Genomic DNA, 27,067 nt, shown 5'->3' with positions numbered 1-27,067 from the left:
TATCCACCAGCAGCATCTTGCCACCTTAACGCCAGCATTCGAGTGCAGCTCAATTTTGGGGTATGGCAATCGAGCATTCATAGAGAGAGAGAGAGAGAGAGAGAGAGAGAGAGAGAGAGAGAGAGAGAGAGAGAGAGAGAGAGAGAGAGTCAGAGACAGAATAAGATAAAGACTCAGAGTTAGAGAGAGAAAGAGAGAGAGTCAGTGAAAGAGAAAAGGCTAGAGAAAGTCAGAGAGAAACAGAGTGATTGAGTGAGGAAGAGAGAGAAAGAGTCAGATAGAGTGAAAGAAAGAGTAGGAAGAGAGAGTCAAGAGTGAAAGAGAGGCAAGAAAAAGAGTCAGAGAGAGAGTGAAAGACTGAGAAAGACAGAAAGAAAGTCTGATATAGAGTGAAAGGAGAGTAGAAAGAGAGAGTCTAGAGAAGGAGTAGGAAGAGAGAGTCGAGAGAGAGAATGAGTAGGAAGAGAGAGTCGAGAGAGAGAATGAGTAGGAAGAGAGAGTTGAGAGAGAGAAGGAGTAGGAATAGAGAGAAGGAGACTCAGTGCATCTAGGCATTTCCTGCTGACTCAAGCAGCTGAACGCGAAGGCCACAGCCCAACCCAGAGCATTGCAAATTCTTTTGATTCGCTCAGAGGTTTATGACTCTGTCTCTATCACAGAGAATTAGCCAGGGTCTGAGTACTGATGCTAACTGTGATAGTACAAGTACCCAGCCTTTTAGCAGTACTCTTGCCTTTAGCCCTGAGGAAGGCAGCTATATGACTGTCGAAACTTGGCGACCTACACGCCAGCACATGAGGTTTGATCTTCTGTAAGCGTGAGGCGATTCCATTAACGGACCCAATAGAATGCATGGCCCTTTAGAGAGTGCACTTGTGGGGGGACTTGGTGACTACATCGAGGCAGAATTGTGCCTTGTTGGCATCAGTTTATGGGCATTAAAAACTTAGAGCAGGGGACCATTGTAGGATAAAGTGAGAGTGGCTCTCACTGCCTCCCATTGTGGGTGTTTTACTTTAAACGCAGGTGGAAATAGGAGGAAAAAAATGAGTTTGTAAAGACTGAGTTAATTAACAGAAGGTAAGGAACTGGGAGTGAGAAAAATTATACGGCGAGAAACATTTCACCAAATAGAAAACAGTGGAAAGCAGTTAGTTTCCATCCTAAAGTTGAGAGTAAATCAGGCAAGGCATTCACCAGGCAGTGTTCTTTCACCTAGTAGACCGCACAGGCCCAAACATTGCACCCTTCTCAAAAACCTAGAAAACATTGGCCTCGCCCAGCACATTACCAAACCCACCCACATCACCGGGCACCTATAGGACCAGAAACAGGGAACATCACACGGTCCAGATTTAGGACCAACCACAGTCCAGAAACAGCACTCATCGCTGCCACGGACGACATCCGCATGATTCTTGGCAGAGGAGACACAGCAACTCTCATTCCCCTGGACCGCTTGGCAGCATTTGACATGGTCTCTCTGAGGACCCGCTCTCTGCTGGACCTGCTCTTTCTTAGCGGATAGAACACAAGCTGCCAGCCTGGCACCCAACTCCTCGGAACCGGCAAACTCGTATGCGGAGTGCCACAGCGTTCATTGCTCAGCCCCACCCTCTTCAACTCCTACATGATCCCTCTCATGACATCAACATCCTCTATTATGCCGCCAACAAGCAACTCGTACTCTCCCTCTCGAACAAGACCCCCAACACAAGAAACAAGTTCACCACCTGCATGACCAAAGTGCTAATGGGAAGAAAGCCAACTGCCTTAAGCTCAACACGGGCAAGACAGAAGTAGTGATCTTCGGCAAGAACACCTCACCATGGGACTCCATCTGGTGGCCGGCCAGACTCAGACCCACATCCACCACCCAAGCCAGGAACCTCGGAAGAATTATCAACAACAAACTAGACATGAGCACACAAGCCAACGCAATCACTGCACCCTGCGGGTGCTGAGGAAGATCTTCCAATGCCTCCCGAGCAACGCTAGAAAGCCACCACTCACGCCCAACTAAACACCAAGATAACTTACGGTAACATCCTCTACTCTGGAATCACCAAGCAACTACAAACTGTCTAGAGCTCGGCAGCCAGACTCATCCCCAATCTCCCACACAGAATTCACATCTTACCACACCTCAGGCCGCTCTACTGGCTCCTGAGACACAAGGGTTCTCATTTCACACTCCTCACATACACATTCAAAGCCCTACACAACTCAGGCCCCACCCGCAACCACCCAGACACCAACGCTCTGCAGGACTCCTATTGGCACACATCCTACACATACACAGAACAGATCAGGAGGATGGGCGCTCACCTACATCGTTTCTAAAGCATGGAACAGCCCCCCACTCCACATCAGAGCCTCTTCCGGTCTTCCTGAATCCCCCAATAAGCGGAAGACTAACCTACCATATGCAGGGCTTGAAAACACACCTGCTCAGCACCGGGATAACCTCGCGAGCAATAGTGCACTTTACAAATACACATAACATAACAATATTCAACCCTGGAAATGATGGTCCAGTAAAAGTTGGAAGTCCAGGTCCAACTACAACAGATGGCAAGAGGATGCAGGGAGGGGTGTATGGGAACAGTTTGAAAACGGTGACACGCTAAAGTGAAGCCAACATGAATTTGTGAAAAAGAAATGTCAGACTGCTCTAGACTCCTTCATCAAGAACACAGTCTCGGACTCAGGGCGGTGGGGAGGAGGGCGGAGGAAAGAGGAGCCCAGTCGAGTCCAGATGAAGCCAAGCATTTGATGGTGTCTTGAACATCAAAGTAATGACCGATGCACTGAACATCTGGCTTGGACGTGGGCGTAGAAGTGTGGATGAGGAACTGGGCAGTGCGAGCAGATAGAAGGAAACTGGGAACAGAGCAGCAGCAGGGAGATACCATGGGGTAATCACCAAGGCCAGAAGGGGCAAGGTGATACCCAGGTGCCAGCATCAGGGCCGGAAGTTACAAGAAGGTGCCCCAGGGGCCAGCACCAGTAGGCGCCAGCTGATACCCCACTAGCTCAAGGGTCGAAAGATGGAGGGAGATAAACCAGGGGTAGGGACTGGAGCCAGAGGTTGCAAGGAGATGCCCCAGGGGTCACCACAAGGGCTAGAAGACACCCCTGGAGTCCCTGGAGGGACAAGAAGGGGCCAGGAAATAGCCAACGGATCACAACTGGGGCAGTAGGTACAGGTAGATAATCCAGGGACCACCACCAGGGCCAGAAAGTGCAAGGTGAAACCTCTAGTGTCCTTTAAAGGAGAAGAATGTGCAATAAGTCACTCTAGGGGCACCACTTGGGCAAGTATGTGCAAGGAGACAACCAAGGGGCCACCACTGGGCCTAGAAGATGCAAGGAAATACACAAGGGGTCACTAATTGGGCCTGAAGGAGCAAGAAGATACCCGAGGGTTACCACCTGGGCTGCCTGGAAGGTGCAAGGTGATACCGGAGGCCGCCTGGAAGGTGCAAGAAGATACCAGAGACGTCACAACCGGTGTTGCCTGTAAGGTGCAAGTAACATGCCCGACTGAAGTCCCATACAGATGCCGTGGGGGCACTCCACCTCAGCTCAGGACCCCCATGGCTGACGCTCACCAGGAAACATCCCAGGTGCACTCAGGATCTCTCAAATGTAGGGCAGAGCTTCAAGAGGTTGGGGGACATTTCTCAGAAGGTCAAGGCCGGGCACTGAGCCAGCCACTCCTGGTCCCTGGTTGAGAGGACGGCACAGGCCACGTGGGAGCTGGTTCTCATCTGCGCACATGCAGGACTGCCCCAGCCTAATGCACCCCCACAGGGGTGAGAGGGAACCCCAAATCCATGTCTGTTGCTGCAGGGCCTTACCCCACCGTACACACGACAAAGGGATGGCCCTGGGCCTCACCCTTAGTTGCCCCCCTCCCTTGCACACTCAGATACATGAGCGAGGCATGAGACATGGTGCCCCAGGGCCTTACCCTTTACTGCCCCCCACACACGAAGATAAAGGAGCGAGGCATGGCGCCCCGGTCCCTAACCCTTCGCTGCCCCCCTCCCTGGACATGCAAACCCATGAGGAGGGGTTGGCACCCAGGGCCCTTATCCTTTCCTGCCCCCTTCCCTTGACATGCAGACCCTTGAGTAGGGGGTGGCACCCGGGGCCCTTATCCTTTCCTGCCCCCTTCCTTGATATGCAGACCCTTGAATTGGGGGGGGCGCCCCAGGCCCTAACCCTTTGCTGCCCCCCTCCCTGGACATGCAAACTCATGAGGAGGGTTTGGCACCTGGGTCCCTTATCCTTTCCTGCCCCCCTCCCTTGACATGCAGACCCTTGAGTAGGGGGTGGCACCCGGGGCCCTTACCCTTTACTGACCGCCTCCCTCCCTGCACATGCAGACCCTTGAGTAGGGGGTGGCGCACTGGACCGTTACCCTTCACTGCCCCCCTCCCTGCACATGCAGGCCCATGAGTAGGGGGTGGCGCCTTAGACCCTTACCCGTTGTTGCCCGCGGTGTTGCCTTTCGACATGTCGGCAAACTCCTCCTTGCGCTGGCTGCTGCGGGCATACTGCTCGCTGAACAGCTTCAGCGACATCTGGTCCACCGCGTCCCTCTTGGCTTCCAGGGAGCACAGCTGCACCTCGGCCTGCAGGGGGCAGAAAGGAGGAAATGTGGGTGAGGGGGTGGAGGTAGACACTTTCATAAAGACTATCATTGCACCTTTATAATAATAGACTCAATATTCAATATTGTATTTGCACCAACTTCAACTGATTTATAAGAGAGAGCGAGAAAAAACCAGATGCGCTATGAAAGTCAATTCAATTCTTTATATTTCTTTTATCAAAGAAAATGCACTTACATACAATTAATACTTTTCGGTTGCTCCTTAAAGTGCATAAGAGAAAGTGCTCGTGGGAGAGCTCAAGTGGCGTTAAAGAAGAGGGAAAGATGAATCTGAAAGTTATAGAGAACAATAAGTGCCGTGGCAGGGAACGCGTCACTGTGGTAAGCCTGTCAGGAAAGGGCTCAAGTATTACAAAATATATCCAAAGGAAAAGAGGCAATGACTCAAAGCACGTCTGTCTTTAGGATGATAAGAAAACATCCGGGCTTGTGTAGTTTTGACGTCGACGTTTCGACTCAGATGATTAGAGTGCCAAACTGGCGGGTCTTCATCAGGACAGAAAAGAAGGACTGTGAGCAACCTTCAGAGGTGTAGAAGAGTCACGCACAATCTGAGTGCGTGGATGGGCCGACAGGCTCCGTACGTAGCCTTGTATGTGGGCGGGAGATCTGATCATGTTGAAGAGCCCAAGGGTACCGCTTGTTCACGGTAAAATCAATGTAAATTCACGGATAGAAGAGCCCATAATCGATTGAATCAGAATGGGTCACTGGCTTCCGTATAAGGAGTCAGGTTTAGAGGAGCCCCTAAGTATTCAAGGAATGGGCCACTCGCTGAATGACTATCTAGGCTTTTTTTACAGAGCCCCCCGATTCATGGATAACCTGAATAACCGCGCCTTTGGTCGACACCCCCACAATCACATGCAGTAATATCTTAGTTCTGACAGTTTCCAGCAGTCCACTCACCCTTAACACCCCGTCCTCTACCCAGGCCCTACTTGGTGCCCCCCCTGTTACTTGCCCCTTTCCCACATCCAATAGGTTTGAGCACTTTCCGATGTAGACTGACTCACTCCTCCAGCTGCAGCCCCAATACGTGACCCTTTGCGCACCCTATCTCCAGCAGTTAATCCCTTAGCTGCACCCCACACTCATCCTTCTCACCTACACTATAGATCTCTTTCGGGTCTTAGCTGGAATGTGGCAGGGCTTAAAGGAAAGAGCAACAAGGCTTACTGGAGGGTTTTTGCTTCTAAGTTTGATTTAATCCTCTTGCAAGAGACCTGGCTCACTGAGCCCCCGCAGTGTAAAGGATACCCGTGTTACTCGAGTCCCGCCACTCCCTCCTCCCCATTGGCCAAGCGGCTGGGGGGTTAACCACTTGGGTTAGTCTGAGCCTACAGTTGGAGCATTCGCATATTGAATCCAGCCCCCCTGCCTTTTCAGTACTAAGAATTTGAGTACCAAAGACAAATATGGCTTTTGATACATTTGTATAACAACGATTTTACACATGCCAGTCGCTCTCATTTTACTCACTTTATTTAACTTGGTCTCTGTACTACATTCCAAGGCTGTTCTTAATGCCCCTTCACCCCTCTTATTCATTTGCTGCGATTTTAATGCTAAGATCACCCAGGAACCGGATATGAAGAAGTACTGTCCTGGGCAAGATGTCAGGGGCATCAAATTATCTGGATATCTTACTGCACACAGCATGGTCGATTCATTTGAAAACCTTGGGGGGGGCTTGCAGTACCCGGTCATCCTTAAGAGGGGGTGGAGTGCCTCTCTTATTGATTACGTTTGTTAGCATGGATCTTTTACAATGGATCTCCATATGTGAGATCCTGCCAGTAGACTGGGGCGATCATAACGCCCTAAGCGCTTCTGTGCGCTTACCTCTCAAGGGCCAGGCACAAAATTAAAACCCAGCCTCCATTACCCAAAACTCTGCGGACGGTCTCCGCATAATCTGGGGCATGAAAAACCCCAAAGAGTCACTCGGCTTGTTACTAAAGTTACATCGAACTACATTTCTTGACTGTCTCTGGGAGAATCCGCCGCACTCGTTTCCCTAACACTCGCAATCAGGGATACTACGCTAAAACCTACGCGTCCCCTCAATACAAACCCTAGGTGGTTCCACCGGGCCTGATCCCTGGCAAACAGGAGGCAGGGGAGAGCATTCAATGCTCGCCGCGGGATAGATCGGAAATCTCTCTGGCACGCACTGAATATAAAGTCGCCCTCGCAACCAGGAAAAGGGAAGTACATACCCAAGATTGGGAGCTTTTGGAACGTGCGTCTCAGGGAAAGGACAGTAAATCTTTCTGGGACACAGTTAAACTAATACAGTCAAGGGACTCTCCCATTAATCCCTTGCTCCAAAACAATATCTCTGGCGCGGACTGGGTTACCCATTCTTCCTCCATTCACTGTATTGTGGAGGAGCCGACTCTGCCCAATACTCCCTCTACGCTGTTGCTGAATTCGCCCCAGCTTTTGTTAACCCTGGAGGAAGTTGAGTCGGCCATACAGTCCAGCAAGGGAGGGAAAGCCCCAGGTCCAGACGGGGTCCCCATGGATCTGGGTAAATCCATGCCAGAAATTTGGGGCCCTCTAATTACCAATATCTTTAATATCTCCCTATTGAATTCCATCCGTCCCTCCCTCATGGTCCTCGGCAACAATTATCCCCGTATTCAAAAAGGGAGACCGATCGTCGCCCAAGTGCTATCGACCAATTTCACTTCTCGATAGCACGGTTAAAACCATTGGTAGAGATATCTACGATCGTTTGGTCGTATGGGCAGCTGATAATGACACACTGCTCCCTTTTCAATTTGGGTTCCGACCCAAATTAGGAACAAACAAACAAGGTTTAAACCTAGCCTTGACTATCGCTAAATATACTAAGGCTAAGCGATCCCCCATATATTTGGCCTGTATGGGTTTATCCACTGCCTTCGATTCAGTGAACGGAACCAAACTCTGGTTGGCGTTGCTGAATCTAGGCGCGGACCTCCCATTGGTTAACTTTTTATATTGTTTACACTCGGACCTCACCGCTTGGATTCGTTTAACTTCACTCGGGGAAGTGTCTTCTGAATTCCCGTTGAGGAGCGCGGTAAGACAGGGCTGCATATTGGCACCGTCATTACCGGTTTTATACATCAATGGTTGAACAGCCCGTCTAGCCTCCTCCCACACGGACATACCTCCAATAGCAGGCTGCCCCGTCCCCGCTTTGTTATACGCGGACGACGCCGTTCTGTTGGCCCTTGCGCCAAAAGCCCTGAAACACCAGGTGTATTGTGTGGTTTCTTTTATGCACAATCTGAACCTCGGCACTAATGACTCCAAATCACATATTTGTCTCGTAGCCCAGGCAAGCGAAGAACTGACAAAATGAGTATTAACGGCTATTAGCGCCGAGACACCCACGGGTATTTGAGCGCTCTATAAATCTCATAAACATATGTTTAGACATCCGTCAAGACCTTTTGTTACCTCGGACTGAACTTTAGTTTCTCTGGTCATGGACTCCCCACTGTGCTCTGGTCTGTTCCAAGTTAAGTCAATGCACAGGGACAGTCGGTACCCTCATCAGACCGCAGATTAGAGGGGCGTGGACCCCTCCCCTGAAAGTGTCTCATTCCCAATGCATTGGTGCCACTCACCGAGCGGGAGTATGGGGTTTTAGCAAATGCGGTCCTATTCAGGCAGAGGAAACCCGTTTCCTCCGAAGTTATTAAGTGCACCCCCATCCACCCCTCCCCTCACACTGCACCTGGAGCTAACCCAGGGTTTTATTGAGGATACGACCCAGATGGCGCCCTCCTTCTATGGGTTGGCATCTGGTTGAATCCAGCCGCTACACTTTGCAGGACATTATTTCCAACTGTATGAAGTTGGATAACGTTTGCCCCATACCTTGGCTGAGCTATGGACGTGAGACTTTCAGGTCCCTTGGCTGACCCTGGTGGTTCCGAACCCAAGCGTATCCCCAGTAACGCCAAGTCCGAGGTGAAATTATTATTCAAGGCTCATTGTGCAAACATCAGGCTGAAGAGCGAGCGGTCCAGACCCCTGTCGCCGCGACATCACCGTCTCTTATGCCACTCACCCTCCGCAGCATTCGTCCTCGGAGCTGACCAGGTGGGGCCATCGAGACTTCTTCGCTTTAATCTTTTAAACATTACTTAGATTCGGAGGGAAGAAAGGTCTCTCTGTGCCCCTATGACAACACCTGTGCCAATCTTTGTCGCATTTTAGGTTTTTCTGCAATTTGCACAGATTGGCCCGTCAGGTTCCTGGGAGGCCACGGGCGGAGGCCCCTGCGGAGAGAGGCCTTGGCCAGGAAGGGGTGCAAGCCTTGCCCCGAACCGATGGCATCCGTCTCAACCAGAACTGCTGATCCCTGGAAGAGACCTGGTGGAGGGGAGGGGGGGAAAGAGTGACATTTCACCCACAGATCGAACCCAACAAAAGACCTTCGTGTTCCTGCAAAAGAGAACTTTGTCGCAATGCAGAGGCATTCGGAGAGTCGAACTCAAAAGCGCCCTGACGCGGACTTCAGATGCATGCAACGCTATAACAATGAAACATATCAGAGAAAAAAGAGGTTGTGCAGTTAAGCAAAATCCTCCGAGAAGAGGGTCACGGGGCGTTCACATCGGGGACACAGATGTTCGTGGAATAGAATATTCCGGAACCCTCAAAATCCCAGGATGTCTTTGAAGGAGGGAAGCGGACGGGGCGCCCTGGAACCCGTGTCCGCCGGATCTGAGCAGGGTCAGACGGAGCGGAACAAGGGACTTTGAGGTGACGGTGGTTTTATAAGGCGCCTTGTGCCGCCCAAGGGGCCTCGGAGCGCTCGGTAGAAGTGAAATGGAGCGCAAGAACAGCTCGGGACCCACAGCCAGTCCAAGGGGCAGAACGGTACTGTGCCATGACACCCCTCCCCCCAAACCCAGTGACAAAAGAAAACGCTGCACTGCCCCTCACCTCGCCCCCAGTCTGACGGATAAGTGAACCCCAAACCAGACTGTGCAGCACCGGACTCCAGAACCAGTCACACGGGCCCAAGTGCACAGGACTGGACCCTGAAAGCAGCTCCGCGGACAACAAAGGGGTCGAACCACTCTTACTGGCAAAGCAGACAAAAACGTGAAGTACAAAGAGAACAGACTCCTGCAGGAAGGACCGAAGGGGGGTCAGACTCCCGCAGGAAGGACCGAATGGGGGGGGGGGAGGGGGGAGCAGACTCCTGCAGGAAAGACCGAGGGGGGGCAGACTCCTGCAGAAAGGACCGAAGGGGGCAGAATCCTGCAGGAAGGACCGAAGGGGGCAGACTCCTGCAGGAAGGACCGAAGGGGGCAGAATCCTGCAGGAAGGACCGAAGGGGGGCAGGCTCCAGCAGGAAGGACCGAAGGGGGGCAGGCTCCTGCAGAAAGGACCGAAGGGGGGCAGGCTCCTGCAGAAAGGACCGAAGGGGGGCAGGCTCCAGCAGGAAGGACCGAAGGGGGCAGGCTCCAGCAGGAAGGACCGAAGGGGGGCAGGCTCCTGCAGAAAGGACCGAAGGGGGGCAGGCTCCGGCAGAAAGGACCGAGGGGGGGCAGACTCCTGCAGAAAGGACCGAAGGGGGCAGAATCCTGCAGGAAGGACCGAAGGGGGGCAGGCTCCTGCAGGAAGGACCAAAGGGGGGCAGGCTCCTGCAGGAAGGACCAAAGGGGGGCAGGCTCCCGCAGGAAGGACCGAAGGGGGCAGACTCCCGCAGGAATGACCGAAGGGGGCAGACTCCCGCAGGAATGACCGAAGGGGGCAGGCTCCCGCAGGAAGGACCGAAGGGGGACTCCCGCAGGAAGGACTGTAGGGGGAAGATTCATGCAGGAAGGACCGAAGGGGGCTCACTCCTGCAGGAAGGACAAAAGAGGCTGTAGGAAGGACCGAAGGGGGTAGATTCCTGCAGGAAGGACCAAAGGTGCAGACTCCCGCAGGAAGGACCGAAGGGGGAAGACTCCCGCAGGAAGGACCGAAGGGGGAAGACTCCCGCAGGAAGGACCGAAGGGGGAAGACTCCCGCAGGAAGGACCGAAGGGGGAAGACTCCCGCAGGAAGGACCGAAGGGGGAAGACTCCCGCAGGAAGGACCGAAGGGGGAAGACTCCCGCAGGAAGGACCGAAGGAGGGCAGACTCCTGCAGGAAGGACAAAGGGGGGCAGACTCCTGCAGGAAGGACCGAAGGGGGAAGACTCCCGCAGGAAGGACAAAGGGGGGCAGACTCCTGCAGGAAGGACCAAAGGGGGCAGACTCCTGCAGGAAGGACCAAAGGGGGCAGACTCCTGCAGGAAGGACCAAAGGGGGCAGACTCCTGCAGGAAGGACCAAAGGGGGCAGACTAAGGACCAAAGGGGGCAGACTCCTGCAGGAAGGACCAAAGGGGGCAGACTCCTGCAGGAAGGACCAATGGGGGCAGACTTCTGCAGGAAGGACCAAAGGGGGCAGACTCCTGCAGGAAGGACCAAAGGGGGCAGAGAAGGGGGCAGACTCCTGCAGGAAGGACCAAAGGGGGCAAACTCATGCAGGAAGGACCAAGGGGGAGCAGACTCCTACAGGAAGGGCCAAGGGGGAGCAGACTCCTGCAGGAAGGACCAAGGGGGAGCAGACTCCTGCAGGAAGGACCGAAGGGGTCAGACTCCTGCAGAAAGGACCGAAGGGGTCAGACTCCTGCAGGAAGGACCGAAGGGGTCAGACTCCTGCAGGAAGGACCAAAGGGGTCAGACTCCTGCAGGAAGGACCAAAGGGGTCAGACTCCTGCAGGAAGGACCGAAGGGGTCAGACTCCGGCAGGAAGGACCGAAGGGGGCAGACTTCTGCAGGAAGGACCGAAGGGGGCAGACTCCTGCAGGAAGGACCGAAGGGGGCAGACTCCAGCAGGAAGGACCAAGGGGGGCAGACTCCTGCAGGAAGGACCAAGGGGGGGCAGACTCCTGCTGGAAGGACCAAGGGGGGGCAGACTCCTGCTGGAAGGACCAAGGAGGGGCAGACTCCTGCAGGGAGGACCAAAGAGATCAAACTACTGCAGGAAGGACCAAAGAGGGCAGATGCCTGCATGAAGGACAGAAGGGGCAGACTCCTGCAGGAACGACTAAGGGGGGGGGGGGGTGCAGAATCCTGCAGGAAGGACAAAGTGAGCAGACTCCTGCAGGAAGGACAAAAGAGAGCAGACTCCTGCAGGAAGGACCTAGGGGGCAGACTCCTGCTGGAAGGACCAAGGGGGGGTAGACTCCTGCTGGAAGGACTAAGGGGGGCAGACTCCTGCTGGAAGGACCAAGGGGGGCAGACTCCTGCTGGAAGGACCAAAGAGATCAAACTAATGCAGGAAGGACCAAAGAGGGCAGATGCCTGCATGAAGGACAGAAGTGGCAGACTCCTGCAGGAACGACCAAGGGGGGGTGCAGACTCCTGCAGGAAGGACAAAGTGAGCAGACTCCTGCAGGAAGGACCAAAGAGAGCAGACACCTGCAGGAAGGACCTAGGGGGCAGACTCCTGCAGGAAGGACCGACGGGGTCAGACTCCCGCAGGAAGAACCAAGGGGGGCAGACTCCCGCTGGAAGGACCAAGGGGGGCAGACTCCCGCTGGAAGGACCAAGGGGGGCAGACTCCCGCTGGAAGGACCAAGGGGGGCAGACTCCCGCTGGAAGGACCAAGGGGGGCAGACTCCTGCTGGAAGGACCAAGAGGGGCAGACTCCTGCAGGAAGGACCAAAGAGAGCAGACTCCTGCAGCAAGGACCGAAGGGGGCAGACTCCTGCAGGAAGGACCCCTTTAAGATGGCCACCCTCCAGTTTTGTTATTCCACAAATTCCCCAGGGACGCCCTAGTGATACTCGACCTGCAGGATGCGTACTTCCGTATCACAGTTGACCGGGATGGGTAGCACTTGCTGAGCGCCTTCTCTTTTCCAGAGGAAGGGGGTCCTCCTGCAGGACAGACAGACCTCTGGTGGCAGGTTAATCCGCATTAGAGGGCAACGTTTAGAGCCTCATGGCTGCCACCACGGTGAGGGCTCTCTGGGTCCATCTTCATGTCAAGCCCTTAGAGGCCCATCTCAGACCTCTCTGGGGTCCAAAGCTTGGATTACCAGGTCCTGGTCAGTAACACCGGGGACAGCCCATGCCCGTGCCTGGCGGTTGACTCAGGGACAGGAGAGTGTCCCCCTGCGCCCTTCATCTCTGTGTGCTCTGAGTTTACACACAAGTCTTTGGGGTTGGGGGACACCTCGGACTGTCTGGAGGTGCAAGGCCATTGGTCTCTGGTCAAGGCCAATCTATGCTCAGATTCACAGCAACTTTCAGCCATTCCTCGGGCCCTTCCGGAGTCTGTCTGTCACTTCTGGGGATCCGTAGTCCTGGTCGAACCTGACAACCAGAGGGCAAGAGCCGATGCAAACCTCAGGGGGCTTGAGGTGGCTGATGGAGACCCTTTCACATGACATCTCTTCCTGCGTGGAGGGACATCTGTTCTCCTTAAGGGCTTGGTCTGTCCCGGGTGGGAGAGGTCACTTGTGGATAAACTCTCTGTGTTCCTTCCTTCTTCATGCTGGCTCTGTGCCACGGGGAGGAGGGGGGTCAGATGCTGTCTGCCTGGTTGGGCCTCCCTCGGTGGGATCGCTTTCTTTCCCCATCATGCTCTCCTTCATCAGTTCTACCTGGAGACGTGGCGTTGAGGGCTTCAGGTAGGTCCTCGGCCCTTCCTCTGGTCTCGACTTTGCACCTTCGCTCCCATTCCTCCCATCCTCCAATGGGGAGAGAGAAGGTTCAGGGGCAGGGTTGACAGGGATTGTAGGGACTTCCTATGGGCCACCTTGTCCTTGGTGCTCAGCCCTCATCCGCCTTCCTGTGGGACTCCTTTCCATTGTCAGTTTCTTGTTCCCGCCCCCAGCGATCCTCCGTCCAATCACTGTGGTCGATCGTCCGCTTCACCTCATGATCAGGCTGTGGAAACAATGGGGTTCAGAGGAGCAGTTGATCTAAACGGGTGGATCTGGCCATTTAGGGTTCCCCGCATCCTCCACGGTCACTTGCTGTAAAGTCCTCTGGTCTTGGGAGGTCCCTAGGGCGCTCCCTTCCAGCCTCTGTAGTCTGCCCCTCTGCTCAGGCTCCAGCAAAGGTGGTCTTTCTGGTGGCTGTGATGTCACCAGCAGGCTGGCTGATGCCCACTGCTCCCTCTACCTTTGCTCTTCTCCAGACAGGCTGCCTCTCATAGTTTCATGTTTTTCCTTGATTCTTTGAGGCACAGGGCGTGAACCCCATTCTCTTGATGTCCGCTGGGCCCTGCCCCTTACTGTAATGTACTGGGTGTGGGATTCTGATCTGCTGTTTCCCTATAACAGCCTGAGCTGCCGACTTCAGAGCTGGTGGCAACCAGGTTCGAGTCTCGGTGTCAACATCCTGTTATTCTGGACAAATCGCTTAATGTCCCCGTGCCTACAATTCAGCGCCTTGAGAGCCTCACGGGTGATTTGCTGTGCTTTAAAACTCCTGGATTTATTTAGTAATTTAGGGGTCAACAGGCCGAGGCTAAAAGCCCACTATGGCTACCCTGAAAAGGGGGGTTCAGAGGGTGAATCATGAGGTCCACCTGAGCTTGGGTGGATCACACCAGGCCGGGGTCGAGAGCGGCTTCACTGGCGCCAAGGCTGTCTTCTAAGCAGAGGTGAGTGGGGTTCCACTACGTGAGATCTGTTGGACTGCTGCTTGGGCTACCCCAATACTTGTACTTCTCACTATCGTCTTGATGAACAGCGGTCCCAAGAGAGTGCTCTTGGCTGTAGGATGCTTTGTTTATGTCGACCATAACTCTGCGTTCCAGTCCTCATGCCTGCCTCCTGTTTATTAAAAACAGTGGACCCTAGTAGTTGGGGGATTAAGATAAGGATAGACACAAACTAAATAGTATTTATGTCCTTTGTCCAGCCGGACAAGAATTTATTTGGCGATGCACAAAATCAGAAAGTAATGTCAAGGGGGCACAGCCCGTGACCTACAGTGAACAAGACAGAGATGCCGCGTCCTGCGATTCTGCAACCGGCACCACTTGAGCCGTGATCTGTACGGTTTCCTTGATAAACACGCGGGATATCCTGATATCGACGCACCATCGATGGTCTTAATCTTTCTCTACCTGAACTACCTTCCCCGCTTTATGGACCAGCCTTGCATGAAAGGCAAATTGTTTATAATTCCAAGACAAACATGATTTATATATTTGTCCTGAAGATGATGCCATTTATTTTGTTTTTCGGCATCGAAACGTCGTCGACACAATAGGATCATATCTACTGAATATGCTTGTGAATGCCATGTCCAATGGTCACTCAAATTATATTCAGTCTGTTCACTGATTATAAGCATACAGAGCGATTTGCTCGCTGTTGCCTATAGTTGTTGGTTTGTCTTGTTCACTGTAGGTCACGGGCTGTGCCCCCTTGACATTACTTTCTGATTTTGTGCATCGCCAAATAAATTCCTGTCCTGCTGGACAAAGGACATAAATACTATTTAGTTTGTGTCTATCCTTATCTTAATCCCCCAACTACTAGGGTCCACTGTTTTTTGTAATAAGTTAACGCCCAAGGTCCCTAGTGTTTTACCTTCGGGTTTCCTTGTCTCTCATAACTGCCCTTCCTCCTGTTTATGGCCTTCCTCTGGGCACCTCGCCAGGCTGTCTTCTCTGTGTTTGGCGCATGGTACCTTCAGATGGTGTATGGGGTGTTAGATGATGAAATGTGGGAAGAGGTGGGGCATTCAGAAAATAGAAACGGAAGAGAGAATCCACAGCTGAGGCACACAGTAGGAAAGTAGACTTCTTCCCAGATATGTACCCTACAGTTATGTGTCTCTGGGGAGGTGTCCAGTGCTTAATTTGAGCCGGTAGTTTCTGGTGCTCAACACCGGCACTTAATTGCCAACACTAGTACTTATGACAGTCTGCCACATGGTGGCACTGTTTGCCTAAATTAAAGATGAAAACACAATTGTTGTTTATTAATTAAATAAACATTTAAAATGGCAAAAGCTGCTGTCCAGGCCATTCTCATAGCTTTAAGGACCTGGAATAGTCTGAATTGTCACCCTTGTAGGAGTGTGAGGGTTAGCAGCTGTGTTGGTGGCGCAAGCTGCAGAGGTCTCCCGAGGAGGGCCCTGGAACTTTTTTTTAAAATAAATTAAGGACTGGCGCACTCACTTTGTGAACATAATGACTGAGTTTGTGTTATGTGGGGAGCACTGGTGTTTTATAGGCCTGGGCGGAATGTTAACCACACCGGAGTAACTGGACTACCTTTGTTAATTTTGTGTTACTCTTTTGATGCAAAATGACTGATGTAGGAGAGTAAGATCTGCTTCACATGGGTACCCCCACTTTTTGCTGGTGTTTCACTGTTTCTCGACCTTAGTGTGGCTGTGGCCCTGCTAATAAAGACCCCAGCCTAGCTGCTTCCTCTCCAAAATGGTTTCCATGTACATTAGGTACATATCTAATTGGATTCTGGAGTGCCTTATAAGCCCCTAGTATATGGTATACTATGTACCTAGGGCATAGGTACCTCAGAGGCCTACCAGGGGCTGAAGCATGTATTATGCCACCCCTGGGAAGCACTCCAAAATGGCACCACAGGTCTGCTACTGCAGCCTGGGTAAGGGTGTGCTTGCACCCCTTACAGTGGTCTAGGCTACCTATATCACTACCATTGCACACACATATAAAATCAATAAGTCACTACTATTGCAGGCCTTAACAATCCTGAAGGCAGAGTGCTTGGTTTTTATGTGAGAGGGTGCCCCTGCATGAGCAGAGCCCCTCTGCAGCATTCGGAGTACCTCCTCTGATACGGTTTGTGGTGCAGCCTGACCATATACTCTTAAGTGCATTATAACCTCGCGGTAAATGCTAACTTTGGGATGGCTGCACGGAAACATGTTGTGTTTGGTGTCAAACGCTTTGGAATACTACTCCCCCGGCGGGTGTAGCATTCCACCCTTCTAGAGGGATAGACATGTTCACACTGGTCTAGCCCGGTAGGACTTTCTACAGCCCTGGCATCACAAAATGGATGCCTCTGCCACAGACACGGGTCTGGCCTCCTGCTGCTGCTGACCGAAACTCCGGCAGGGGAGGCCTGGACAATAGGTTTCCTGTCCCAGGGAGGTGAAACCACCTCCCCAGACAGGCAGATGTGTATTGTGGCTGGGTGGGCGCATTCTCTGGTGCTTTGAAGTCCTGCACTGGGGACACACTTGGTGTCCCTGTGCATAGTCCAGTTCAAACCGGTTGCAGGGGCTACCTGCCCCTGCTCTGATGCGAAACTGGACAAAGGAAATGGGTGTAACCAACCCTCTTTCCAAACCCTCCCATAGGTGGGTCCCTAGAGTATGTCCAACCCCCAAACTTAGTATAAGTATGGGAACCCAGTCCTTGAGACTTTAGATTACCCTGGAAGAAACTCTGCAACATATATCCTGGACCTTCGACATTCTACTCTGACTAGAAGACTGAAGAAATCTCCCTTGGGGTCAAGGAGTGACTCCCCTGCTTGGCAGGCACCAAAGAAGCAACTGACCGGTCTGCATCGCTGAAGCTCCCGCCAGACGCCGAAGTCTTTGCATCACCAGAGGTGGATTTTCAGACTTCCCCGAGGCTACCCTGAGTCCACAGCAAAGCTGTGGCCTGTGGCTATCGTGGGTGACGTGGAACCATGACCCCTGGACACTGTGAACTTTTGCAGCAACACTATCTTCCCGGTCTTCCTCGAAGTTGTGCTTTGGCCTCCGAGTAGCCCCAGCCTTGAGCACCTCCTGCACTGAAGATTTCTGGCCTCCACTCCACGAGTGACCCGTGGGCCAGTTTCCAGTGCGACCACTCAAGGCTCCTTCGCGATCGCTAGCCCGTTGGTTAGTGGGTCCCCACGAAGGTAACGCCTCTTCCGATTGGGCTTTCCTGTTTGCTCCAGACGTGCCCTGACTTACCCTCACTGGGTGAGTCTCCCAGACCTTGCTGGTCTGCACCGATGTCCTTTCTCTGCTTTCAAGTAACTTGCCAAGGCTTGTTGGGTCCAATCTGGTCGCCGACACTGCAGCACTCGACAGACTTTGTGGGACAGCTCGAATCCAGCTCCTGGTCATCATCAGCACCTCCTGGACCTCGTGGCTGAAGAGTTATGACACTCATCAACTCACCTGAAGAACCCGACATCTGTGGGCATTGGTCAATCGTGCCCTTGGTCACTGGCTAGTGACCCAAACTCTGTCCCCTCTGCTTTCAGGTTCCTTCCATCCTAGATCCAGGCTTGGATCTCTTCGGACACTTCTCCTCTTCACGGCAGCAGCACTTCTTTGCAGGCTTCCATTGAAATCGCTGACGCGACCGACACCAAAAGACACCTATGCACCCGGCTTCCCTGGGTGAGGTAACTCGAGTACTCTGGTGCTCCCATGGGTGCTAGCCTTAGAACTTCCTAAGTCCAAAAGGGTTTGGTCCGGACTCGATTCTAAGTGTCCCTAATCTTTAAATTTCCAACCGCAACATTGCCCATAGAAACTAACAGGAACCCGCGGTTGTGTTTACACATTGCACACGGTCCCCGTGGGTCCCCTGTGTCACTACCTTGGGTGGTTCCTTGGGGACCCAGCGATTCTACAGGCTCTTGGCCTTGTGTCTAGTTCAGTCGTGGTTCTTATACCACTTTATTGGTATATGGTTTGGTAAGCCCCTAGGGCCCAAACGTGTATTTGTGTTATTACTGTTGATTGCTAACTTGTAACTTAAGTACTTTGAACTCCAGCCTCATAAAGAGACTAGAGGGGTGTGTTTTAACCTAAATACATATATTTTGAATATATACCGGGTGTGGTTGTCCTTTCATTTGGTTATTCAAGAGGTTATTATGGTAAAACAATAAGCCTAACACTCCTTCAAGACTTAGCCTGAAGGCTGCTCTCCATAGCTACCACTAGGATAGCTTTCAATAAAGGTTGTCTTTAACCATTCACCATAAGGGGTTGTTTGGACTGATACAAGGTGCCCACTAGAACTAGTGGACAGCATATATCAGGCCACCTTCTCGTGCAATTATGCCTGTTTGCATAATTATGAGTCATTTGACACAAAACACCATCGCTGGTGCACAGTGACAATGAGTTTAGTGAGCACGAGCGGCTGCTGCGTTTGCATTCTGTTGCATCCAGTGCTAATATCTGAGCGCATAATGCATCCTCGGGCCCATTTTGGATGCAAAGGTGCATTTTGCACTAAGAAAATAGTGCTAAACGCTGGGTTACACTCCTGGTGAAATCTCGCATAATCTCACGTGATTTTGCTGTAATTTCACATAATTACGATGCAGCAAATGATGCAGGTTACGCCCACCCTTGTGTTTTCATTGCTTTGTGGTATGTGGGCGTGGCTTTAGTGTTTTGGGATGTGTGGGAGCAGTTGGAGTTTGAGTGGAGGAGAGTTTTTCAGTGCTCTGTGAGATCTTTGTGTGCAGTGTTGTCTTGTGTGGGGAGGTTGGTATTTTCAGTACTCGGTTTTGTGGTGCTATTATTTGTGCCAGAGGTAGAGGTTTCCAGTTCTTCGCGTGGAATAGGTTTGTATTTTATAGTTAGTGCTGGGATCTGTGGCAGCATCTGTGGTACTGCATGCTGTGTAAGGAGAGGCGGTGGGTAGCTGTGTTGCCCACTCTCTCTACACTGTCTCCTGCTCAGAGCTTATGTTGCTCGGAGGGGGCAGGGGCAGTTTAGTGACCCTCCCCACGCTGTTTTCTATTCACTGACCTGTGCTGTTAGTGGGGTTCTGTGCTTGATTTGGGACCCCCCCCCCCTCTCCTGATCTTCTCTTCAATGTTCAGTGATGCTTGTGTGGTTCTGTATTCATGTTGCAGACTCTGAGCTGCTTTTCTGTGGTGTGTGGGGGGGGGGGCTTGTTTCATGCACATTCCCTACACAGATTCTTTTCAGCTGTCTGCATTGTCTGGTTGTGGGGGCGGGGGGTGTTTGTTTTCTCTGCTCCCTCTGGTGTTTTGGTTTTCAGCTCTGTGTGTAAATCTGTGGAATTGTTAATTAGATAATTAGCGGAAGGCGGCAAGCACTTTCTTTCTCGGCAGCTCCCAAGGCGCTATAGTTCATTTGGGGTGGCGGGCACACCTGGGCTGCGGACTGAGATAAGTGAACAGAAACCGAGGCAACACTGCCTGGAGTTACAGTAAGAATGCGGAGGAGGGCGCCAGACAGTGCCTTGCACCAGGCAGCGACAGCCCAGCTCACGGGTGAAACCTTCAAGGGTGAAACATTCAGGGGTGAAACATTCAGGGGTGAAACATTCAGGGATGAAACCTTCAAGGGTGAAACATTCACGGGTGAAACCTTCACGGGTGAAACATTCAAGGGTGAAACATTCAGGGGTGAAACATTCACGGGTGAAACCTTCACGGGTGAAACCTTCAAGGGTGAAACCTTCAGGGGTGAAACATTCACGGGTGAAACCTTCAGGGGTGAAACATTCACGGGTGAAACCTTCAAGGGTGAAACATTCACGGGTGAAACCTTCAAGGGTGTAACATTCACGGGTGAAACATTCACGGGTGAAACATTCACGGGTGAAACCTTCAAGGGTGTAACATTCACGGGTGAAACATTCACGGGTGAAACATTCACGGGTGAAACCTTCAAGGGTGAAACCTTCAAGGGTGAAACATTCACGGGTGAAACATTCACGGGTGAAACATTCACGGGTGAACATTGCATCACTGAATGGTATCAGAGCATTTAGGAAAGAGCCACATTGACAAAAGCCCCAACAAAGTCTGCAGGCGGCGCCACCACAAGGGGGAGCAATCAGGGCGCTTTGTTCCAGACCCCACTCTTTTCCGCGCCTTGGGCGGCTGCCACTGCTCTATGTATTTAAAAAATCAAAACTGCAGACTTATATGTCAGTGATGAGCAGGGCACGACTAGAGGGCACATGCGGGTAGACGCCGTCTACCTACTCCTTTCACAGGGTGGACGCGGTCTAGCTACTCCTTTCACAGGGTGGACGCCGTCTACCTACTCCTTTCACAGGGTGGACGCGGTCTAGCTACTCCTTTCACAGGGTGGACGCCGTCTACCTACTCCTTTCACAGGGTGGACGCGGTCTAGCTACTCCTTTCACAGGGTGGACGCCGTCTACCTACTCCTTTCACAGGGTGGACGCGGTCTAGCTACTCCTTTCACAGAATAGACGCCGTCCACCCACTCCTTTCACAGTTTGGAAGCTGTCTACCTACTCCTTTCGCAGAGTGGACGCCATCTACCAACTCCCTTCACAGGGTGGACACGATCTAGCTACTCCTTTCACAGGGTGGACGCGGTCTAGCTACTCCTTTCACACGGTGTATGCCGTCTACCTACTCCTTCTACAGGGTGAATGCAGTCTAGATACTACTTTCACAGGGTGGACGCAGTGTACCTACTCTTTTCACAGGGTGTACGCGTCTACCTACTCCTTTCATAGGGTGGACGCAGTCTAGCTACTCCTTTCATAGGGTGGACGCAGTCTACCTGCTCCTCTCACAGGGTGGACGCCGTCTAGCTACTCCTTTCACAGGGTGGACGCCGTCTACCTACTCCTTTCACAGGGTGTACGCCGTCTAGCTACTCCTTTCACAGGGTGGACGCGGTCTACCTACTCCTTTCACAGGGTGGACGCGGTCTAGCTACTCCTCTCACAGGGTGGACGCGGTCTAGCTACTCCTCTCACAGGGTGGACGCCGTCTACCTACTCCTTTCACAGGGTGTACGCCGTCTACCTACTCCTTTCACAGGGTGGGCGCCGTCTACCTACTCCTTTCACAGGGTGTACGCCGTCTAGCTACTCCTTTCACAGGGTGGACGCGGTCTACCTACTCCTTTCACAGGGTGGACGCGGTCTAGCTACTCCTTTCACAGGGTGGACGCGGTCTAGCTACTCCTCTCACAGGGTGGACGCCGTCTACCTACTCCTTTCACAGGGTGTACGCCGTCTACCTACTCCTTCTACAGGGTGAATGCAGTCTAGATACTACTTTCACAGGGTGGACGCAGTGTACCTACTCTTTTCATAGGGTGAACGCCATCTACCTACTCCTTTCATAGGGTGGACACCATCTACCCTGCCAAGAGGGTGGGCCCCACAGAAATAAGCTAAACTTGTCTCAGTGTAGGTTTCCTTCCTAGCAGCAGTGTGCAGAGCAGGAGGGGCTTATCAGATTCTAGCTGGGCCCATAACAAAGGCCGGAGTTAAGGGGCCATCAGGCCTCTTTTTGTTGGACTATCCTGGCGGGGAGCTATCAGGAGACTCACCCCCAGATGCATTGGAGGGGAAACAAAGACATCACTTCACAGGTGCTTAAGAGATGCATGCTTCTCTTTCGTATCTTTCTTCTGTATACCTTTCTTTTCCTACTTTCTCTATTATTCTCGGACTAAAGAGATATATTTTTCGCTCTCTATCTTCCTATTTCTCTCAATTTGTGTTAACTTAGATTTACTGATATCCTCTCCCCTTTTTTCCTCGTCCTCCTCTTTTCATCCTCCCTCTTCTTCTCACTTTTCTTCCTATCCCTTCTCTAATTTTCATTTCTGATGTTTCTCTTCATTTATCCGGCTTATACTGGGTCTAGTTTAAGTCACATTGTTCTCTCTATAGTTAATTCCGGGTTTACTTACATGGTTCTTCCTTCATGAGTTGGTATATATTTCTTCATTTATATGCTCTTGCGGTTTATTTTTTATCAAGTTTATTCTTATATCTGGTCTAATTTTACTTGTTCTCTTAATGGTAGATGTCTCTCAATATTGTTACTGGGCATGTCCGAGGTTTGCACTCACTGATTAAAAGACAACGCGTATTATCACATTTGTCTAAACTACAATATCAAAACTAACAGAGGTGACGGACTTAAATGGTAGCACTTCACTTCTAATATGCTGCTGCCTTATCTGGCTGTTAGTGCACAGAAACTCCAGCACCATTCACCTAGTGGTGCCTCAGAAGGGTAATTCTGACAAACAATTTACAATAAATGGAGGTGCACTGAACATAGAAAAGAAGTCCAAAAGTGTTTCTTTTTTTCTTTGTTTAATATTTATTTCAGATAGATAGATACACAACCACAGCCAACGCGTTTCGTTCCTTAAAGATACAATTTCTTAACGGAACTTCTTCAGGGCTCAAAGTGACAGCAAGTTAAATACAGGCTTTAGATTGCAAAAAATGAAGAATGACGAATGAGCAGTGTATCCCACTTGGTAATGGAACTATCCAGAGATCAGAAGATATTCAAAATTGGTCGCAGAGGGTCTAAATAAAGCTAAAGAACCAGTAGTTGAAATTTAAAATATTAGGATCCATTTGAATGATGATTGACAAAGATTCTTATTGAGAATCTGTACTGTTCCTTCAATTCAATTCCTGAGGAAGATTGTCAAACGACATCAAAAGTAGATGCTCAGTCTATTGTCAACATACTATTGATTAAACACCTTATTAAGCGTTCTCCGTTCATATCCCGATTCTCCGACCCCGGAGAACGCTTAATAAGGTGTTTAATCAATAGTATGTTGACAATAGACTGAGCATCTACTTTTGATGTCGTTTGACAATCTTCCTCAGGAATTGAATTGATGGAACAGTACAGATTCTCAATAAGAATCTTTGTCAATCATCATTCAAATGGATCCTAATATTTTAAATTTCAACTACTGGTTCTTTAGCTTTATTTAGACCCTCTGCGACCAATTTTGAATATCTTCTGATCTCTGGATAGTTCCATTACCAAGTGGGATACACTGCTCATTCGTCATTCTTCATTTTTTGCAATCTAAAGCCTGTATTTAACTTGCTGTCACTTTGAGCCCTGAAGAAGTTCCGTTAAGAAATTGTATCTTTAAGGAACGAAACGCGTTGGCTGTGGTTGTGTATCTATCTATCTGAAATAAATATTAAACAAAGAAAAAAAGAAACACTTTTGGACTTCTTTTCTATGTTCAGTGCACCTCCATTTATTGTAAAACATTTGTCTAAACTGAAGGCTGATATAGCCTTGATTCAAGAATCACACCTCACAGAATCCGAATCCCTAAAGCTGAGGAGGGACTGGATTGGGGATGTTTTATTTTCTCCAGGTGATGGCAAGCGTAATGGCGTTATCACATTGTGTCATAGATCTTTCCATGTTAAACTTGTTTCTCAAGAAAAAGACGACATTGGTCGCTGGTTACTTACGGACCTATTGATTGGGAAGACTCCACTCACCTTATTTAATATTTATGCACCAATTACAGGTGACTCTCTTTTGGTCCCATCTCACAGAAAAATGTGTGCAATTCCCTCATGATAACCTGATTTAAGCAAATTATTGATCCCTTCATAGATCGTAATTCCTCGTCTCCTTTCATACCCTCCAAAGCTCACAAATCATTCCTACACTCCTGTCAACAGAGACATTTAGTTGACACATGGAGACTATGCAATCCCACCTTGAGATGCATGAGACATATTAAGACTCATTGAGGCAAAACTGGGACTAGACGAAACACAGACCTCTCTAGCAAGTGCATTAACCTCCAGAGTTATTTACCATTATTAATATTTCCGGAAATGTACCCAGCATACAAAGATCTCTGCAGCAGGTGCCTTAACCCCATAAGATATTTTAAAAGGCAGACTTTGCAACCAATTGGGCAGAACAGATTTACTGCCCTGTGTCTCCTTGTTCTCAATTTGTTTGTGGCAGGGTTTAAATTAAAAAAAACATGTATAAGCTGAGGCACAGATTTTACTTCAGGTTGAGTCACTTTTTTAGCACAACCCACACGCAAAATCTAATTTGTTAAATATTGTAATGTGCTCAAATGTACTCAAGATAGAATACCTGCTAAACATATGTGTGAGGTCTTAAGACCTGATGTCACTTCTTGTGAGGTCATGGGTTGTGATGCCACTTTCTGTGATGCCACGTGTGATGTCAAGCACCATAATGTCATGCAGTGTGATGTCACGTGCCATAATAACACTTGCGTACTGCCCAGCTTGGTTAGTCCCCACACTTCTCTTTTTAGGCCTCACCTAGGCAATGCTTGCACCGTCTCCTCACGTCATGCTGAATTCAGGTATGGACTTGATGCTCCGCCCACTTTCCACCCATCTTTTTAATTGGCTGTCACTGTCCTTTGTAAATAGTGGCTTTTCATTGGTCAATAGGCTTAGTAGTCCCTCCTTAGTACCGCCTTTTCTCTTCTTCTAACATCCCATGAGGACACCCCCTGTTACATGTGTTATTCCTCAGTACTTCGTAAATACACCCTTGGAGCACTATTTTGTTAAAATGTCTTTCCCCGGTCTGCTGTTGTAGGCAGGACACCCTCTCCCGCAACAATTATTTTTTTCATGTAACCAATGCGGCACACCTCAGTTGAAATAATGGCGGCGGCGTCTTTCTTTTGTTATTTGCTGCACTGCCTGCGGCATGGTTTTTTTTTCAATGTATTAACTTTCACTATAATGGCAGCACCCGCGCTTTGGCTTTTAAGCGAGGGTGCCGTGATTGCTTCAAAAGGGAAAAAAATGCAAATTTTTCCTTTTTCTTTACTGTTGAGGCAATCGCGGCACCCACACTTTAGCTTAAGATATTTAAAGCTAAAGCGCAAATGCCGCGATACATTTGCAACGCGATATCTCTCGCATTACTGAAAGTTGGAGCTATTAGCGTTGTATTAATATTAGCAACGCCAACAGCTTAAACTTTCAGTAATGCGAGGCCTATTACATTGCAAAGGCCTGTTTAGAGCTTGTGCCCTGGTGATGAGGGAGGGAGTGTCAGCTGCCACTAGGTGGCCACATTAAGGCTTGGGCAAAGTGGGAGTGGGGCTGGTGACGGACAGTGCGGTGCGTGAAAAGCGGGTTCCTCTTTCATTGGACAGCTCAACATGGCTGACCTGCCCCACCTCCACCCTCGCCTTGTCAGGCATCTGATGGAAACTGAAGGCTTGTCTCTCCCTCCTCACGGCACCCCACCTCTTCTACTTCACCCTCTCACTTTACTGCTCTCTCCCCCATCTCTGTGAACTGACCTTCTCCTAATTTTGAATGTCTCCATCACCTACAGATTGTCTCCCACCTCTCTCTTCACCACAGCTCTTTACTCTTTCTCCCACACCTTCACCTCACACTCTCAGCACCTACATCTACCTCTCTAACCTCACTCTCTATCTTAACTCTTTCTGTGCCACATGCCTCTCTCTACACCTCTTTCCATTTCAACTCTCCCTCTTCACCTCATCTGCCTCTATCTCGCTTTCTACCTCATCTCGCGGTCTCTACTTATTACACTTGTGCACAACTCTGTCACCCTCTCTGCATCATTCTCCCCTGCACTGTCTTTCCAACAATAGGAGGATCAGGCACGTTAAAAACCGAATAGTCTTGAAGCCCCCCTACCTAAATAAGTCTTTGATGGGGGCCCCAAAAATCAGTAAGATGGCACTGCAGGTGGCACCATCTGCTGGAGCCGCCTCGAAGTGCGTCCCAGGAAAGTGTGTTTATTTTGGAGAGGGTGCACTTGCCACCAGGGAGGGGGCAAAGTCATCTTTGTAACCCGGGCCCCACAAAAGCACAAGTCTGACAGACTTTGCTCAAAGCTCCCCCTTGGCTCTGCGCCACCAACCCACATTCAGCTGCATCGTCTATAAGACAATTAACTTATTACATGCCAACACCTGAAATCCCAAATGGACTCAGGGTGCAAACCCAACAGTGCAATAGACTAGAATCCAGCAGATGCAAGAAAAAGAACAGAAGATGCAAGCAAGAGAACAGAAGATGCAAGCAAGAGAACCGACGATGCAAGCAAGAGAAAAGAAGATGCAAGCAAGAGAACAGAAGATGCAAGCAAGAGAACAGAAGATGCAAGCAAGAGAACAGAAGATGCAAGCAAGCGAACAGACGATGCAAGCAAGAGAAAAGAAGATGCAAGCAAGAGAACAGAAGATGCAAGCAAGAGAACAGACGATGCAAGCAAGAGAACAGACGATGCAAGCAAGAGAACAGACGATGCAAGCAAGAGAAAAGAAGATGCAAGCAAGAGAACAGAAGATGCAAGCAAGAGAACAGACGATGCAAGCAAGAGAACAGACGATGCAAGCAAGAGAAAAGAAGATGCAAGCAAGAGAACAGATGATGCAAACAAGAGAACAGATGATGCAAGCAAGAGAACAGAAGATGCAAGCAAGAGAACAGAAGATGCAAGCAGGAGAACAGAAGATGCAAGCAAGAGAACAGAGGATGCAAGCAAGAGAACAGAAGATGCAAGCAAGCGAACACAAGATGCAAGCAAGCGAACACAAGATGCAAGCAAGCGAAC

General features: G+C 50.5%; 1 protein-coding gene across 3 annotated transcripts in view; it reads right to left on the bottom strand.

The window, feature by feature from the left end:
• AKAP6 (A-kinase anchoring protein 6) overlaps positions 1-27,067 on the bottom strand; it is a 799,841-nt gene that overhangs the window by 227,176 nt on the left and 545,598 nt on the right. For all 3 annotated transcript variants that reach the window (XM_085627414.1, XM_085627413.1, XM_085627415.1), the window contains one exon: positions 4,495-4,643. In XM_085627414.1, coding sequence (XP_085483540.1) covers positions 4,495-4,643 — 149 coding nt within the window. The remainder of the gene's footprint in view (positions 1-4,494; positions 4,644-27,067) is intronic.

This window comes from Triturus cristatus, chromosome 9 (assembly GCF_964204655.1).
Source record: "Triturus cristatus chromosome 9, aTriCri1.1, whole genome shotgun sequence".
Lineage (NCBI taxonomy): Eukaryota > Metazoa > Chordata > Amphibia > Caudata > Salamandridae > Triturus > Triturus cristatus.
Note: the sequence above shows the minus strand (reverse complement) of the source record. Positions and strands in the feature narration are given on the sequence as shown.